General features: G+C 38.8%; 1 protein-coding gene, 1 long non-coding RNA gene and 1 other non-coding gene across 3 annotated transcripts; 2 read left to right on the forward strand and 1 right to left on the reverse strand.

The window, feature by feature from the left end:
* Window positions 1-3,328: 3,328 nt before the first annotated feature.
* Window positions 3,329-5,441, reverse strand: LOC114486818 (uncharacterized). The gene is made up of 2 exons (XR_003681111.2): window positions 5,157-5,441; window positions 3,329-3,947 (listed from the first exon to the last, which is right to left on the reverse strand). It is a non-coding gene; the product is annotated as an uncharacterized lncRNA (long non-coding RNA).
* Window positions 5,442-5,556: 115 nt separating this feature from the next.
* On the forward strand, window positions 5,557-7,639 carry COX7C (cytochrome c oxidase subunit 7C). The gene is made up of 3 exons (XM_007118627.4): window positions 5,557-5,745; window positions 6,527-6,655; window positions 7,506-7,639. The coding sequence occupies exons 1-2, from the start codon at window positions 5,671-5,673 to the stop codon at window positions 6,641-6,643; spliced, it is 192 nt and encodes a 63-aa protein (XP_007118689.1). The 5' UTR covers window positions 5,557-5,670; the 3' UTR covers window positions 6,644-6,655; window positions 7,506-7,639.
* Window positions 7,339-7,401, forward strand: LOC112065636 (small nucleolar RNA Z39). Its single transcript, XR_002892137.1, has one exon. It is a non-coding gene; the product is annotated as a small nucleolar RNA Z39 (small nucleolar RNA).
* Window positions 7,640-18,982: the final 11,343 nt, after the last annotated feature.

Consider the following 18,982-nt stretch of genomic DNA (forward strand, 5'->3'; position numbering starts at 1 on the left):
TTGCCTACATGCTTGTCCCCTGCCCCAGCTGCTGGTTTCCCTGGTAACTGATGAGCCTATCTGAAGTCAATTCCCCCTTATAAATGGTAGCCTCCTTCTCCCCCAGTATTGATAGTGAGATTGCTGTTGTGTCCTTCCTGCCATCTGCCTTCTGCGGTCTGCCGTGGGGTGTCACTCCAGGACATTTTGCTGCAAACTCAGTAAGCTCCCCTAACCATTAAACTGTTGATGTTTCTGTCTCTATCTCTGGGTGCTTACTTTGGTTTGGAGGTTGGGTAGTTACAAGGCTTGCAGGCCTGAGGGGTGCAGCCGAACACCTTCTAACAGCCCTATAAAGTACGTAAGATTACTGTCCCCATTTGAAAGATGAGGAAAGGTCATACAACTTGCCCAAAGCTAAACAGTTAAGGTAGATCTTGGATTTGAACCCATGTCATTATGATTCCAGGTACAGTATATTGCCTGGAGTGTGCAACTCTGGGGAAATGTGCAGGAACAGGAAATTACAAAAGAATTATGAGGATTTGCAGCCACTGTAGCAAAGCGCCAAGATAACCAATAACCACTGAATACTGACTTCTTGCAGAAGTATTCCATAAGATTCCAGCAAGAAACTAGAAGGGCTCTGTAGAGGAGATGCTATGTGTTCGACCAAACCATTTCCAGTTTCCTCTCAGACACACAGAAATCTGTGTAGCATGTGATTGGTTTGGATAATAGAACATAGGCACAAATAGTGCATGCCACCTACTAATCTGACCCTTGTGTGAGCCTCTACCTTCTTCTTAGCATGGTGGCAGGCAGGCTCAATTCAGAGGATTGAGTGGAGGCCCAAGAAGATGACAGCACTAGAATTACCAAGTTGAAGACTGCATGCTGAACATTTGATTCAGATTGTGACATAAGTGAGAAATAAATCTGTATTGTATTAAGCCATTAAAATTTGGGGATCATTTGTTACATTAGCTAGTTTTAATTACCTGACCTAGCCCAGGCTCCATAAAGCAAAGACAAAAATCAATAAAGTAACACTACAACAACTTTCTATGTGAGGAGAATTTATAATTTATTAGCTTATTTACATGCTAATATTGTTTCAGAAAACATTTGAGGTATAGAACAAAGACACTATATAACAAGATAAAATAAAATTGGGTAGAAAAGTGAAGCAAAACTAAATAAAGAAGAGAAGATGGAGCTAGGAGTAAAGTACACAAAATACATTCACAGTCTCCACTGAAAAGAGGTCACACATTTGGCTCTAAGCTTTCTAGGAATCAGTATAAGGAAGAAATCGCAATAAAGTTTGTTATTCACAGCACTCATAAGGCAAAAGCAAATCAGCTACTCAGGAGAAGCATGTTTATTTTAGACCAGAGAGAAATTTCTCCTATGGGTCCTCATAAAAATGACACCATGAAATATATTGAAACACATCCTCAAAGAAAAAAAAAATCCACATAGTAAACCCAGCAAGAGTTTCATAAGTCTGTTGCTTATAATATCCCTTAGTACAAAGTGGTAAGGAGATGCTGAACACAATTCAGGGACAATAATACAGTTTTAAATGCTGTTAGTGAGGGTATAGCTTAACTGAGGGATGTGAAGAGAACTGGAAATTAAACCTAACCCACTTTGTATAATTTTATAATTAGTTGAAATGTTTAAAAGAACTGTTTGGTGAATTCACTAATAATTTACTCAAAGTGCATAAATGTTATTCTCAAGAAAACCCATTTTTCTTAATTATAAGCCCAAACCAAAAAGTCAAATACAAAAGATGTTATAGCATAAACAAACATCTTTCTGGACTGTAAAGAGGAACATTGTCTAGAGGAACAAAGTGCCTTTGATCAGATTCCTGCAATCTCACCTGAATCTGGTAGAAATATAGCAGCACTTTATATGCATTGATCAGCAAAAAAGGGCCTAGTTATAAACCAAGACTTCCAGATAGTCCTTATTTGCACAATTCTTTACAAAACAACATAAGTAATGCAAGAAAGTTGGTTTACTTTCAGATATCTCCTATGTTTCTCTTACTTCTAACAAAAAAGGATTTCTTTTTAGAATGATGCATTAAATTCATTTTCAGAATCCCCTTCCTCATTTAAATTATGTTTCCTTAAAATAAATGAATGAAACTATTTGATTATTTAGTATTCCAGTTATAGACACAAGCAGGAAATGCCATAGTGAATTTAAAGAAAACTAGTCAAAGCAATACCAAGTATCATTGCAAGCTAAGTCAAGAAGGAGATGGAACATAAATATAAATACAATCATTGATTTTCAAATTGAGAAATGTTATTTTCTGTGTTCACCTTGTAAAAATGTACCTACCTATACTTGGCAATTCACAATAACAAATAATTAAACTATAAATTAATCTTTAAAACGTGAATCATTCTTAAAGCTTCATTGAGATTAAGCAATAAAGTTGGAATAAAAAACATGAAAGGCTTTTAAGGAAAAAATGGTGTTCAAAAGTAATAAAGCAAGATGAAGAGTAAAATATACAGCTTGATCACATAAGCATTTTTTTTTCTTTTTTGCAGAAATTTTTCTTCCAGTTGGTCATCACTAAATCATTTGGAAGACTGGCAGCATATTTTCCAACCCTAACTGCCTCCGTGGAATCACATTTTCTCCTTTCCTTAAACCAGTATTTTTTTCCCTCTACAAATGTAAAATTTCAAAAAACAGTTAACACAGCATTCCGACTTTAATGCTACAGTAGCAGGAAATTCTAAAAACTTGAGATCAAAAGAAACTTGTTAACTTGAGTTTTTCAGTGTAGGACAGAAACATATAATTTCTTCAGTAAACAATTTAAGTAAACTCTAACCTAGTTCCTAAAAATCTAATATAGTAGCTGTTGAGAGACATGACAAATATTGTACTTTAATTTTTAGATATATTGTTCTATATAATGTAATTTCAGTTTCCAAAGATTCATGTGGGTCTAAAAAGCAGATTGCTTACTCTATGATATACATCTTATTTACTATTAAAATAATTGGATTTTATTTTTAAAGTACAACTTGGGAGTAAACCTCGTGTCCCTAAAGATCTTTTCTGTTTTGTTCCAATCCATGAAATGTCTCATTTCTCTTAAAATTCATTTTATAGCAAAAGAGTATCATACTGAATCAAAAGGTTCTCAAAGGTGATTTGCATTTTCCTTGCCAGCCATTATGACTGAATTTAGATTGTTAGGCTATATGTATAAGAAACTGTGCATGATACGTGTTCCAGGTTTCTACTCCTTTATAACAAACTACCGTAAAGTTTAGCAGCTTAAAACAATTTATTATTTTCTCTTACAGTTTTGGAGGCTGGTGGGTTCAGCTGAGCAGTTCTTATTCCAGTTATTTACTATTGCTTAACAAACTACCCCAAACTTAATGGCTTGAAAGAACAACCATTTAATTATGTCTCACAAATCTGTAGATCAGCGTGTTGGGCAGGGCTAAACTGGGCAACTCTTCTCTACACAGCATTGACTGGGGTCCCTCAGTGTATTCAGCTGGCACCTGGACTGGACTGGAGAATCCAAGATAGCTTCACTCACATACCTGACACCTGAGCCGACCCCCCACTTTTTTTCGGTGCATTCTTGAGTACTCTTCAGGAGGCCTCTCCAGCAAAGTAGTCAAACTTCTTACATGAAGCTCAGGGTTGCAAGGGCAAATGTTCCAAAAGACAGGAAAGGAAGCTGCCAATATCGTAAGGCCTGGGCAGGATACTGGCACAGCATCACTTATGGCAAATTCTCTTGGTCAAAATAGTCACACAGAGTCCATCCAGATTCAGGGAGAAAAGGCATAGACCCTATCTCTTGATGAAAAGAATTTGCCACTGTCTTTAATTGGTCACAGAGCTCATGAGGAGGCAATTTCAAAGCCAGACGCTAGAATCTCTCCTGGAGTTCCCTTTGGAGTTAGCTGAAAGCCAGATACACAGACGAGCATCAATTAATGTGAATTAGAAGTAACAATAAACCAAATATACAGGAGATATTACTTACATTAGACTGATAAAGAGAATTTAGAAAACATTAACTATTAACTGTGAAAACATTTCCCAATTATAGTTAAATCATAATCCTTTAATACATAAAGACATTGATGGGGACTTTTTAAAAAAACTGAATATCATACATCTTCTATCAATTAGGAGGAGAACACCAAATATGCATTACATGCATCTCTACTCAATTACAAGTTACTTGTAGAAATAAAACTTCTTCACTTTTGTTCATGGTTTTTCTTTTTTGTCGAGGTGAAACATGGCTTTTCTCATTCAAAAGCTAAAGAAAGATTAAAGCATACACTTTATAACCAGTTTTCAAAGCAAGACTTAAATCCTACTCGACTTTGCTTATTTACTACTGCTGTATAAATGAGTCATCTGAAGCAATGTACACTCTGCCACAGATGAAAACTTAGGTTAGCAGTGCTTTTCACAATCTAACCTAATACTTTCCCAGCCTCATTTATGACCAGTTTCTTCCAATACCCACTAGTCAAAGCCTACCAGGAATACATATGTAAATGAAGAAGCTGGGTTTATTACTCATTGCAGTAAGGGAGACAGAATACCCAGAGAAACCCTGGGGATCTCAGTAAGGTGTTAGGACTTAACAGGCTTTGGGCTTCTTTCCGGTGACTTTTGCTATCTTACTAAATTCTACGTAGGAGGAAGGAAGACTAGCCTACGGTTAAGGTTGTAATTGATAAAGAAGCAGAAGTCATCGTATTGACTGGGTATGGTGATGTTTGGTCATTTTTGTGACTTGAACAATGTTCATGTTTTGTCTTTGTTCATATATAATAGAGTGATCTTATTTCCTTGAGCCATCACTGACAAGAGAAACTTTGATGTGCATGTCCTCTTAAATTGTTTAGGTTCAGCAGAACACCAATTCCTGGTCCAGGCTGACTCCGGATCAGAGGCTGCTTTCTCTTCCACACTCCCAACATGCCATACTCAAACTGGCCTTGAGTTTTCTCTTCCCTGTCTTCCTATTTCTGTTCTACTTAGTTCTCTATATCTCCAGGAATCCTTCCCTTCGCACTTCAACTCAGTTTTCTCTCTGAAATCCTTTGTACTGCATATTATTTGGTTACTCGTGTTTACGTTTCGTTTCCTACCGGTGAGATAAGAGCATATACATCTCTCGCAGCGCTGGCGGAGTAGTACTGCAAATCACAGACACTTAGCATATAGTCACAAAAAAAGAAAAGGGAGAGGTTTATTTTCCTTTTCCATAAACTAGCACACACATGGTGAAACTGCTTCGCTAACTTCAGTAAAATCGTTCTAGAAACAGGCCCCAAGAACCCGGACAAGAACTCGACAAGGACTCACGTCCGGAAGAAACACTGCTGGTAAGTATGTTCTGATCCTACCGGAACCTGGGCGAGACTACATTTCCCACAATCTTTCAGGGCCGATAAGACGCCACGATGTTCTGAACTACAATTCCCACAATCCTCTGGGGCCGCCGCTTTGTCGCATGTTCCGAGAGCTCTGGCCCACTTCCCATCTTCCCTTTCGCTCCTTCCCCAAAAGGAACAAGGTCGTGAGGAAAGGAGTGTCGAGTGTGCTGCCGCCATTTCTTCCGCCTTCAGTTTCTGCGGCTTTCGCAGGGCTTCCAACAGCGCTATGTTGGGACAAAGCATCCGGAGGTTCACAACCTCTGTGGTCCGTAGGAGCCACTATGAGGAGGGTCCGGGGAAGGTTAGTATGGAAGGGGCCTGGCTCCGTTGGGTAGGGGGCACTTGGCTGCGACTGGGTGAACTCCAAAGCCGCCTATGGGTCGTGGAGAGAGAGATGGGAAGCCGGGGTTTTGATCTGGAACGTCGACTAGCATTCCAGTTCCTCCAGGGACCAGGGAGAAAGTTCAGGACCCTGGCTGCGCGCCGTAATCGCGAGAAGGAATGAGTAGGTAAAGCCAGAGACCTTATCTCACACTAGTGTTCCCCCATTTCCCTCTCGCGCCCCACCCCGCCCTTCAAGATATGGAGGGCCCTGAAGCGCCTGGCTTCAGGTATTGCGTCTTAAAGCTCAGCTAGAGGTCACCCGACTCGAAGTGAAAGTCATTCAAACGTTGAGGATATGAGGGCCTGTGGTGTGGGGCTAGTCTCCAACTAGTTGACGAAATTAGGAGTATTAACCGTCCTTGATTGAAGTTGGTTTTAGCCTCAAGTATAAATAGTTTAAATCGGGTAGTTAGCAGTAACATCCTCCGAGGGTTACCTGAAGCCTAGTATTAATGGGCCGAGAAAGGGTGTAGGGGGGTAGAGTTGATGAGTAAAACCGGGTATTTTTTTTTACCTTCTAGTGTTTTGTGTGATCGAGGTCATAGGATTTGAAAGATAGTGTTTAAAAAAGTGTTATGGTATATGGCATATATATATAACCTGATTATGGAAAAATTAGCGCTTCCTGTATACTTATTTTTGATTTATAAAATCAGATGATTTGAAGTTCAGTTTCTTTTCTCTTTTTTTCCCAACAGAATTTACCATTTTCAGTGGAAAACAAGTGGCGGTTACTAGCTATGATGACTTTGTACTTTGGGAGTGCATTTGCTGCACCTTTCTGTATAGTAAGACACCAACTGCTTAAAAAATAATCCATGAGACAGGTAAATAATTAGTGCATTTCTAATCTTTGCAGAGGTTTCCCCTTTTTTCCTTTCTTCCCTTACCACGCCCCCCAAAATCACAAATACACTATTGTGTGTTGTTGTAATTCCTGAAGTTAAGTGTGGGTGTGGCATTGAGGGAGACAGGTTAAACCTATAAACAAATGTATCCTTACCTGAAAGCCAGTGTTTATTGAGTGCTGCTGCTTGTCAGGCACACTTTACATTAATAAGCTCAGGTTGGCTACCAGGCAAGACTGAGGTGGATGATGTTAACTTGATCTGAGACCAAAAAAAAAAAAAAAAATGTTAAGTTGCCCAGTATTCCATAGCTAGTGATGGTGGACCAGAATTTTTACCCAGGCAGTCTCGTTCCAGAGCTCAGGTACTTGACCAGGTAAAGTTCTAGTAAACTGATTAATGCTAATCTGTCTTGAGGGCAGTGTGTATTAATATACACCTGAAGGAATCTTGTGTGCAGCAAGATTAGCAGATTCCCTAAGTGAGAAGAAAGGATTTATTTAGTTAAATTATAATCAGAATTTTCAGCAAAAGTAACACTAAAGGAAGCTCTGTGGGATGACTGGAATAAATTCCAAAATATACTTTGGAAAAGAAAGACTTTACTTGTCTTTGTTTAGAAGGGAAATGATTTATCCAAGCCATTACTTGGGAAGACTCTGGTGCATATGATGAAGAAAATCAGTATGAATAAAGTCATGATACTGTAAACGCTTTCTGATGTACCAGTCATAAATTGAAGGACAGACAGTATATTAATGAAGCTACATATTTCTGTTAAATGAATAGGCTCTTTAATATCGTTAATTTTTTATGCTTTTATTCACAGATACGAAGAGGAGCATTTTAAGATGTGCAGTCTCTTTGAAAAAAGGATCAAACTCTTGAACTCAGCATCCTAGATATGTTTGTAAATAAACTTATAGCATAAATCCTTAATGCCTCTTCTCTGAAATATGGAACATGATAATTGAGCATATGCTTTTTTTTTTTTTTTTTTTTTTACATGCTCCAATTTGCCTCATCCACCAACCTAATACTGTTTGAATTAAGAGTCTTTTCCATAGCTTTCTTTCAACAGTGGAGACTTTGCTTTCTCCAACCAGATTATTCATAAGGGCCACTCACAGGTATGCTGGAAAGGGGGCAGGATTCTGCAGACATGGACAGTACAAATTTACTGGTCCATCCAGAAGATGAGGTTGCTTGGCTGTTGAACTTGTCACTGCATGACATATTGAGATGGAAGAGAACATATATAGATTCACACTGTTATCTTGGATGAATAGACTGTGTTAGATTAGGATTGTTTTTTTTTTTTTTAGCTGCACTGGGTCTTTGTTGCTGCACTCTGGCTTTCTCTAGTTACGGTGAGTGGGGCCTACTCTTTGTTGTGGCACACGGGCTTTTCATTGCACTGGCTTCTCGTTGCAGAGCATGGGCTCTAGGCGCGTGGGCTCAGTTTTGGCTCACAGGCTCTATAGCACAGGCTCAGTAGTTGTGGCACACGGGCTTAGTTGCTCCGTGGCACGTGGGATCTTCCCAGACCAGGGCTCGAACCCGTGTCCTGTGCATTGGCAAGCAACTTCTTAACCACTGCACCACCAGGGAAGTCCGTGTGCTTGCTTTTTATTTGGGTAATATTGCATTATTAGTTTCTTAATTAAATATGTACATGATTTAGCTTGTTTCTTGGTTTTAAATTCTGAATTTTAATTTTTGATTCCTGGGTCAGGAATTTGTCAGTAATTCATTATAAAAGAAATGCAAACTTTGTCCTGTAATTTTTTTTTTTTAATTTAAAGGCAGAAAAAAAGATACACTTTTAGTCTTTTTTTACTTTGAGAGAGTAAATCATTTTTCTCTATGAGTGATAATTGATCATTAGGAAAACCAGTAGTGTTAGCAGATTTAAGTTCAAGAGCTTCCTTTTTTTCCCTCTAGACCTGTAATCTAAAACTGAAATTTTTGCCATGATAAATGTGCTACTGACCAATGTTAGTCTTGTTTAGACTGAATGAAAGAACTATTTGAGGGACTTCCCTAGTGGCGCAGTGGTTAAGAATCCACCTGCCAATGCAGGGGACATGGGTTAGAGCCCTGGTCCAGGAAGATCCCACATGCCGCGGAGCAACTGAGCCATTGTGCCACAACTGCTGAAACCCACATGCCTAGAGCCCGTACTCCGCAACGAGAAGCCCACGCACCGCAACAAAGAGTAGCCCCCGCTCGCTGCAACTAGAGAAAGCCTGCATGCGGCAACGAAGACCCAATGCAGCCATTAATTAATTAATTAATTAATTAAAAACAAAAAACTGAAATGGAATGTAATAGCATGTAAGACAATGTAGGAGATATTCCCATTTTATTCTGGAGCTTGACTAGTAGAAATGGGTTACAAGATGGCTCTGATTAGTAGCTGTATCAGTGAATCAAAATTCACTGATTTTGAATTCACTGAATAATGAAATGTTGCTTACCACTTAAAATATAATGACTTAGTTCCAAGGGCTTTATATTAGGGCAGGGGGAAAGTAATTAGCTACTGAATATTTTAATCCCAGTTTGGTCACTAGAATACCTATCTAGGCTCTTCAGTAACTGCCTGGCAATTACTTAAATATGGGTGCAATTTAGTCTAAATGACTGTCCAACTAGTCTATGTATTTGTGTGTTGTTTTTTGATTATCCATTGATGAGTCAGATGTTCTGTGCTTGGAGAGTTTTTCTATATAACATTAATGATTTCTACCTTTTGGAACAGTAGAAGCAAGAGTAAGAGTTTAGGGTTCATATAATTTTGAATTCTTGGTTCAAATCTTTGCTAAATTACAAATTTAGCCTTCAGGGTTTTCTTGGAGGAAATGGGAATAGAGCCTTCTTTTTTGAAATTTTTGAAATATTTTGAAATTCATTGAGCTACATAAAAACATTTTAAGTCCTGGCAAGTCCTAAATAATTTTTTCCCCTGATTTAAAATATATCAAGAGCTGAAAGTAACTTAGTATTTTACAGCAGGGTCTAGGTAGAAAATGTCATTAAATTTCTTTCTGAATTGAGTTAAAAGTATTTGAGTGGTGTACACGAATGAGAAAAAAACCTCCCTTTCCCGGGATAGGAATGCGGTTTACCCCATCCCCATAAAAGGCCTTCAGCAGGCTGGCTCTTAGTTTGTAAGTATATTGAGTGATAGAGGCTCGACAACTTTTTAGTTTTCCTATTGGGATTCTTCAGAGAAACAGCCAACAGCCTGTGTCTATAGAGGTTTATTTTAAGGAATTGGTTCTTGCAATTGTGGGGGTCTGTCAGGTCAACAATCTATGGGGTAAACAAGGTTGTAGACCCAGGGAAGAGTTGATATTCCAGTTCGAAGCCATCTGCTAACAGAATTCCCTCTTTCAGAGAAGTCTTTTTTTGTTAATGCCGTCAAGTAATTGGATGTGGCTCACCCACATTATGGAGAGTAGGTTTTACTGAAACTCTTAAGTAGTAATCTCGGGAATTCCGTAACAGTCCAGTGGTTAGGACTTGGTAGTTTCACTGCCATGGCCCAGGTTCAACTCCTGGTTGGGGAACTATGATCCTGCAAGCCGTGCAGTGTGGCCAAAAAAAATAATAATAATAATAATCTCATCCCAAAAAATATTTTAACAGAAATATCCAGTGTAATATTTGGCCAAATATCTGGACACCATGTAAAATTAATCATCACAATTTCATATAAGCATGTGACTCCAGTTTAATTTGTTTTTAAGTGTTGGCTTGAGTTTTTAAAACCATCACAGAATATTGATTTTTTTTTTCGATTTTATGTGTATATTTTCCCCCTGTACTGGTTTTTAAAAGTTCAAGCCAACACCTAAAACCACAAGATTCCCATAAAAATCCAGATTCTATTAAAGGTTACACTGGGTGGACCCATACACACTTAATGAAACTATGCTAGGCCAAGTAAGTGTACCTTATGCAGAGCTGCAGAGGCTTCCCTGACTCCAGAATACCTGATTAGGGATTTTGGTTGGGGGCTGAAACCCAGGAATCATTTTAAGGAAACCAGAATTATCGTAATTAAGCTTTGGCCACCTTAACGGGAAAAATCAAAATGTCCTACATTTTGCCAGAGAAGCAGTACAAAAGGGGTTAAGAATATGGACTCAGGACTAAGATTTGACTGGATTCAAAGCCAGGCTTGACCATGTTTCAGCTCAACTAGAGACTATCTCTGCCTCAGTTTCCTTGTGTATCAGAATAACTATCTTAGGATATTGTGAAGATTAAAATAGAGTGCTTAACTCAAAAACAAATGAGGTAGAGGAACTAAAATGGACATTGTATAAGTAGTTCAAGTTAATCCCAAGGCCATTTGGCAGTTATAGGTTGGTATTTTCAATTGCTAAGTCTAGCTACAGTTCTAACCAGTTGTCCAGCAAATAACTTCAACCTTAACCATGTCCAAAAATGCCTGGAATCATGGTAGTAAATGCAAGCTGATCATGTAATAAGCTGTCACCATCAGTAAAATTTAAACTCTAACATGGCACTGAGTCATTTCTCTATGGTTTCAGCCTCACCCTGGCCACAGCTCCAGTTTTGTGAACTGCCTCCACATATTAACTTAGCTCAGGTGCCACGTTTTTCGGTAGTGTTCCCTTGCCAATTCCTCCCAAACATAATAATATACTTAAGTCTCCAACACCCTGTAAACAGCTTTATAGTTAACCTTGGCAAGTACTGTAATCACTGATTTCCCTTCCTATCTCCCATACCAACTTGCAATTTTTCTGGGACCAGGGCAGCTTTTACTTGTTCATTTATACTACATGTATAATATAAGTGATCAGTGAACATTTATTGAATGCATTACTGAATTGAAACCAAGAATAGCAAAACTACCTAAAGGCAAACCCCAGACTTTCTAGTCTGTGCACCAAAATGGTGTATGTGTCAGTGCTTTCTGAAGAAAAATGAATTTTTCCTAGGTAAGTTTATTAGTTGAGTTCTCCAACCAAACAATAACTGTTGTTGCAGACTCAATGAGATTAAGATTTTTCTGCCCAAGTGTAACTTAACTACATCACTGACCACACTGTTTAGTCCATCTGATGTTCTTTGTAGATAACCTTCCTTGAAAGAAAATGTGTATTGATTTACATTCTGACAGTAGCTCTTGGTCCTGTTTGAGACCAACATTTTGAGAAGCACTGGCTTAAAGGATTAGGGAATATGTTTTACATAACAAAAGATAGAGCTCAGAGAATTTAAGGGTAGTCTATCCAAACTCGGCCTATTGTCTGTAAACTATTTCTTTGTCATGAGATGGCTGCTACAGTTCCAGTCATCCCATACAGACTTGACAATACCCAACAAGAAAAAAATCTGTTCAAGTTATTTTGAAGAATGAAGAAAGATTTCCTAGAAGCCCGCTAGCAAACTCCTTCACCGTTCATTGGACACAAGGGTTATAATGTATCCATTTCTAAATACAACACTAGCAAGGGAAATGACAGTCACTGCAGTGATTACATTTGAGCAATTAATATTTTCTTCCAAGTCTCAATGTGAAAAAAGTGGAAACTGGAACAAACCAGCATTCTAATAGAAAGGGAGAAGAAAGTGGCTATGGGTGTGTAAAAGACAATACCTGCTGCAACTATTCTGTAAAGTATACTGAGAAGGTGGACCCCAATGTCAAAATGTAATAAGCCTTTATTTTAGTGTAGCCAATAAATAAAGTCCGTAGCATAGGTCTTTAGAGTATAATTTAAGATTAAGCTGATTTTAGAAAAGAGGAGAAATAGTGTTAATTCTTTTTTTCTGTCTCTTTTCAATAGAAAATAATTTATAGTAAATAATGAAAGCTTTTACATGATTTATACTCTGTCACATCAAACAATTAAAAAATTTTCATCCAATACGAAATGATACTTTGTTCTCATAGCTGTTAAAATTTTGTAGACCAGAAGGAACATAGCCATTTTCTTTGTATTACGTTAATACAGTGAAGATTTTTTTGGGTATATAATTATAATTTACAGTTAATTTTGGAGAGACTTCTTGAACTCATATTTGAATATGGGTACAAGCTATCCTGGTCTTTCTCTAACCTGGTATAGTAGTCATTAGGGCTTTTCAAGAATATGCCAGTTCTATTTCTGTATGCATGACAGGATTGAACTCTCTCCTTTTCTTTGACAAATGAAAATATGAGAAGAATGATGTGTTGACACTTCATGGAAGCTTTAGAAGACAGTGTACAATTCACCAAGTTCCCTTACTCCTGCTGCTGGGGTAGAGCCTTCATTAGCCTGGGTTCCTGAGGGACTAGCAGTACAGCCCTTTGTCAAATGTATAGAATGAGCAAGAAACTCTCATTGTTTTCAGCCCCTGGGGTTTGAGGGTTGTGACTGCAGCAAAGCTTGGCCTACCCTCACTGAAATACTTGGGTACCCCATAAGACCTTGAAAAGGATTACTTCTCTATATCTCTGAATCTTTAATTGTAGAAATCTTTGTCAACTCCATCTTCTAAGGACTCTTCAAATTTTAAAATGAATTGTATCTACAATTACAAAGATGGGTACCACACAAAAGCATGACTTCGTAGTAAGGAAAGATCTCTTTTCAGCACTTCCCATGTGTGTACGAAGGGCCAGATTGATGGAGGTAAATAGCTTTCTACTTTCAAAGTGGTTTTTTAGAACTGCAGTTTTGAGTAGCTACCTACTGTGCATTTACACCTTGTCTCTCATTTTGATGAATCCCACTTACCCTATGGGCAGCTTTGTAAAAATTAGAAAAATGAGGGCCTTCTTCCAGGTGCGCACAGCATGCCAGAGCACACTCACTCCCTTGTCCAGTCACCTTCATTGTGTATTGTACATTGGAAAACAGTACAACTCAATGTAGCAGTCCTGTAGAAAGTCACCTCAAATTTAGGTTTTTCAGCTAAAATTCACCATTCCCTCCCAATTTTCAGAGATGTGACAAAAGGCAGATACTACAATAATTGATATTGAATAATTATTCAAGATTTTAATGGGCTCTATATCCTTTAGAATAAGCTTTGTCTTTTTTCTTTGCTGGATTCCAAAACTTACTATAATGCCAGGTAAATATTAGGGTTTCAACAGTTTATTTAGATAGATGGAGGTAGGATGACTATCAATTGGGTTTAATAGCATTTCCTAGTATATGAGAAGCCAGTCTAGGAAATTCTCTTTTGATGCCTAGTAACAGGAGATGATCAGTTAAATATCTATATATAGATAAATTTATCAGACATATACCTTTAATTTGTTCAAATTAATAATAACAAATATTGAATAATATCTTCATCTTTATGTTCTGAGAACTTTGTTCAATGCAGTTGTATATAAACTGTGTAGTGTGAAATCTCTTCATGCTCACTACCAAAATCAATCACACTCTCCTCAGACGGGGTACATAAGTTGAACCATATGAAACTACCAATACTACAGATGGAAATTTTTGATGGTTCAATGGTCATAGTTTCCCTTCTCAGCTACTGAACCATGCATAGAGGTCCTTTTCTTCATATACGTACCTATTTGGGAAGCTGTGGATTTTCTCACCATCAGAAATTGATTAAATAGCTTGTATACACTCTGTGTAGCAGAATTGAAACTGTTTAACCTGGGTATCATTATTACCAATTAAAGAAAAAGATAATTTAAAATTCTGAAATGCTGCCTTTTCCCTAATAGTCAAAGCTTTGGGGGACACTGCTGTCAATTACAGTACCAACGATACTTTTTGATGCACATAATAGGATGAGTTGACAGCAAGTTTCTGGCTTGCAGTGTTTACCAGTATGGAAATTAATATGAATTACCTGGGGAAAAAAATTGTTGGAATTTTAGAAAGGAAATTCTAGATATCTCCAAGTTATCACAGAAGAAAAGGGAACTTCCTGCTGTAAACAATGTTTGTGTGCCCCTCAAAATTTGTATGTTGAAACTTGATCCCCAAAGTGACAGTATTTGCAGGTAGGGCATTTGGGATGTGATTAGATCATGATATTGGAGTCCTCATGAATGGAATTGGTGCTCTTAAAAAAGAGACCCCTGTAAAAAATTAATAAAATCCAAAATTAAATAGAGTCGAGAGACCAGAAGGAGGAGCTCTCCCACCCTATGATAATAGCTGAGCCCAACTGGAAGAAGAAAGACCTTTTTCTTCCTCCTTCCTCCTGGCAAGGGCTCTTTGTTTACTATAGCCCTCCCAACTTTTTCTTCCTTCCTTCCTCCTGGCAAGGGCTCTTTGTTTACTATAGCCCTCCCAACTTCCTTTTCCTCTCTATAAAAGCACTCTTCTTTCCTTGCCTTGTGGAGACTTGTACGTGGCTCACCATGGTTGTAGACCTTGAATTGCAATTCTTTGCTGATCCTGAATAAACCCATATTTGCTGGAGAAATATCTGACAGTCTGTTTGTTTCAGGTCAGCATCCCTGAGAGTTCCCTAACCCCCTTCTGTCATTTGAGAACACAGCAAGAAGACATATCTATAAGCCAGGAAGCAGGCCCTCACCAGACACCAAATCTGCCAGCACCTTGATCTTGGACTTCCCAGCCTCCAAAACTGTGAGAAATTTTTTGTTGCTTATAAACCACACAATCTGTGATATTCTGTTACAGCAACTCAAACTAAGACATGTCCTAAGTCTAAATTTCCCCACATGCCCTCCAGAGAAATTTACTGATCAGTAGGAAATGTAAATTCACCCATAACCTATGCCTTTAATGTAACTGTGATACTGTGATTTATAATTTCTATTTATAAATATATATATGGTCATTCAAAGGACCAAAATATATTTGTCATGTATCTTTGGTCTTAATCCACAGTTCCTGGCTCACATCTCCCAAAACCTTTGCAATTTCCTGAGCCATAAGAGCAACGGGAGCATTTCTGTTATAAAATTTGCTCTCTTATCCTCAGTTCCTGAAAATACCTCAGAGCCATGAAGGTCAAATGGGTGTCTTGTTATTCATAACAGCCCCTTTCCACCACAACTGGGTTTATGTTAATGAATGTGACTTTTGGAGAACACCTAAGGATGATGACTAGTTGCCAGGGGCAACCAACCTTGAATAGGAGGTTGGAACTTTCAGTCCTACTCCCTGATTTCTGGGGAGGGGAGAGGGGGCTAGAGGGTGAGTCAGTCACCAATGGTTGATGAGTTAATGAATCATGCCTGTGTAATGAATCCTCCATAAAAACCCCAAAAGGGGCACAGTTCAGAGAGCTTCCAGGCTGAGGAAACAGAACGCTTCCACGTGCCCCAATGCTGGGCTCCAAGATCCAGAAGGACAGAAGCTCCTTTGTTCTGGACTGAGCCCTAGGTACCTCTTCATCTGGCTGTTGACTGGTATCCTTTAATATCCTTTGTAATAAATCTGTAATCTAGCGATAAATGGGTTCCCTGAATTCTGTGAGCTGCTCTAGCAAATTAATCAAACCCAAGCAGGGGTTTGTGGGAACCTCTGATTTACAGCCAGTTTGTCAGAAGCACAGGTAACAGCCTGAGGTTGGGATTGTCACCTGAAGGGGAAGATGGTCTAATGGGACTGAGCCCATTACCTGTGAAATCTGATGCTATCTCTGGGTAGATAATGTCAGAATTGAGTTGAATTCTCAGACACCCTGCTGGTGTTCGAGAAGTGTTTGTGTGGGGAAGCCTACACACACACACACACACACACACACACACACACACACACACACACACACACTCTGCAATTGGTTTCAGGAATCCAAAATACTAAGAGATAGATTTTAAGTTACCTGTAAGTAGAAAAATAAGCATTCAGACTAGCAAAATCACATATAGAGCCCATACCCAAGGGGAGACTTATGCAGAGATATGGGAAGGGTCAACAGGGTATGAATGAGGGTGGAGGTAGGGAGACAGGGGATGTTGGGATACAGTTAAAATCACTCTCAAAAACCAATTGCACTCAGAGTGGGAAAATACTGAGAATCAGTTTGAGATCTTGCAGATTGGAGCACTGGCTACTGTGACAATGAAAGGAAGGGACTTGAAAATGAGCAGAACCCAAGGCAGGAGTTTTGGAATGGCACCACTTCTAGTAAATGAAAGTGTCAAGGAGATGCACCCTTGGAGGCTGACTGGTAAATGAAGAAAAGGAAGCATGAAGGTGAAATTGTTTCCTGTAAAAATGGAATACAAACTCAGAACACCAAGCCCTCTCCCAACAAAACAAGTGCAAATTAAAAAAAAAAAAAAAGTAATATTTCACCACATGAAAGAAGTGAATGCCTTTGAACAAAAAACCTAGTTATCCTCCTTAAACTCTCACTCTGACTACATATAATTCTATTACTAGTACAGAAAAATCCTATTTCAAAGTGAATAGCCTATGCCAGATAGAATTCATACAAAGTTACTATAAGAAGAAATCAGAAATTTAGATTCATAGCATTTCATTTCAGCCAATGAAAAGTCTTCTGCCAATAAACCATCCTCGAAGCAGAAGCAATCTTAACACAGTCTAATCTGAATTAAATATTCTTAAACATTTGCAAATAGTGAAGGAAAAAAAGACACCTTGAATTTAAAAGTTCAAAAACTTAGAAGTTCTGGCTGGGAGGTATGAAACAATAACTGACCAAACAGGAAAAAAATAAGAAAAAAGACACAATGATCTTTGAAATTATAAGATGTCTAAGGAAGGATAGATTTCCCTGAAATTTAGTAAAGGCACTGAAGGAAAGGCATAAAACAGCTAAGAAATAAACACAAAACAAAGACATAAAAAGGTAAAATTTACATACAGTGAAATGGGCACACTCTTAATAGCTATTTGGGGAGTTTAGATAAATACATATACCTACATAATGCAAATCTTAACTGTAGAAAGCTCTCTCATAACCCTTCCCAGTCAATCCCTGTTCCCGTCTCCCAGAAGCAACAACTCTTTTTACTATTTACCAGATTAGCCTCTTCTAGAACTTCACAGGGTGTATAATTTCTATATATGAAAGTTTCAGAGCCTAAAGATGCTATAGATGTATCTATTAAATGCTGTTATTTTAGGGAACATGAATATATTATTAGCAGTCTAGCAGTTTCAAAGCATTTTCCAGAGAAAATCTGACCTAAGAAGTTACAGATGAGGGACTTCCCTGGTGGCGCATTGGTTAAGAATCTGCCTGCCAATGCAGGGGACACGGGTTCAATCCCTGGTACTGGAAGATCCCACATGCTGCGGAGTAACTAAGCCCATGTGCCACAACTACAGAGCTTATGCTCTAGAGCCCGCGAGCCACAACTACTAAGCCCACGTGCCACAACTACTGAAGCCTGTAATGCAAATCTTAACTGTAGAAAGCTCTCTCATAACCCTTCCCAGTCAATCCCTGTTCCCGTCTCCCAGAAGCAACAACTCTTTTTACTATTTACCAGATTAGCCTCTTCTAGAACTTCACAGGGTGTATAATTTCTATATATGAAAGTTTCAGAGCCTAAAGATGCTATAGATGTATCTATTAAATGCTGTTATTTTAGGGAACATGAATATATTATTAGCAGTCTAGCAGTTTCAAAGCATTTTCCAGAGAAAATCTGACCTAAGAAGTTACAGATGAGGGACTTCCCTGGTGGCGCATTGGTTAAGAATCTGCCTGCCAATGCAGGGGACACGGGTTCAATCCCTGGTACTGGAAGATCCCACATGCTGCGGAGTAACTAAGCCCATGTGCCACAACTACAGAGCTTATGCTCTAGAGCCCGCGAGCCACAACTACTAAGCCCACGTGCCACAACTACTGAAGCCTGCCCACCTAGAGCCCGTGCTCCACAACAAGAGAAGCCACTGCAGTGAGAAGCCCGCACACCACAACAGAAGAGGAGCCCCTGCTCACCACAACTAGAGAAAGCCCGTGTGCAGCAACGAAGACCTAACACAGCCAAAAATAAAATTTAAAAATAAATAAATAAATAAATAAGAATTTACAGATGACATAATACAATTGAAGAACTATGGAATATGGAGTCAGAGCCATCAAGATACTGCTCTCCTACTCTCAGTACATCATCCCCTACTCAATCTGTGCCTGCTTCAACTTCACCCTCCTCACAAGACTGAACTTCCTACATATTTGCCCCCTGCTCCAGCTACCGATTGTCCTTATCAAAGGGGTGGTGAGGGGTGTGCTTCTCTGCTGGTTTCCCTGGTAACTAATGAGCCAACCTGATGTCATTCCCCCTATATCTAGCAATCTCCCATTCCCCCCAGGAGCAATGATGGCCACCATGTCCGGCCT

The sequence above is a fragment of the Physeter macrocephalus genome, chromosome 8 (genome assembly GCF_002837175.3).
Source record: "Physeter macrocephalus isolate SW-GA chromosome 8, ASM283717v5, whole genome shotgun sequence".
In the NCBI taxonomy this organism is placed as follows: Eukaryota; Metazoa; Chordata; class Mammalia; order Artiodactyla; family Physeteridae; genus Physeter; species Physeter macrocephalus.

Bases quoted from the DNA above. Each gene is read 5' to 3' on its own strand.
- COX7C (XM_007118627.4), top strand. From the start codon at position 5,671: ATGTTGGGACAAAGCATCCGGAGGTTCACAACCTCTGTGGTCCGTAGG. The intron at 5,746-6,526 runs GTTAGTATGGAA...TTTTCCCAACAG, and splicing joins ATGAGGAGGGTCCGGGGAAG to AATTTACCATTTTCAGTGGA.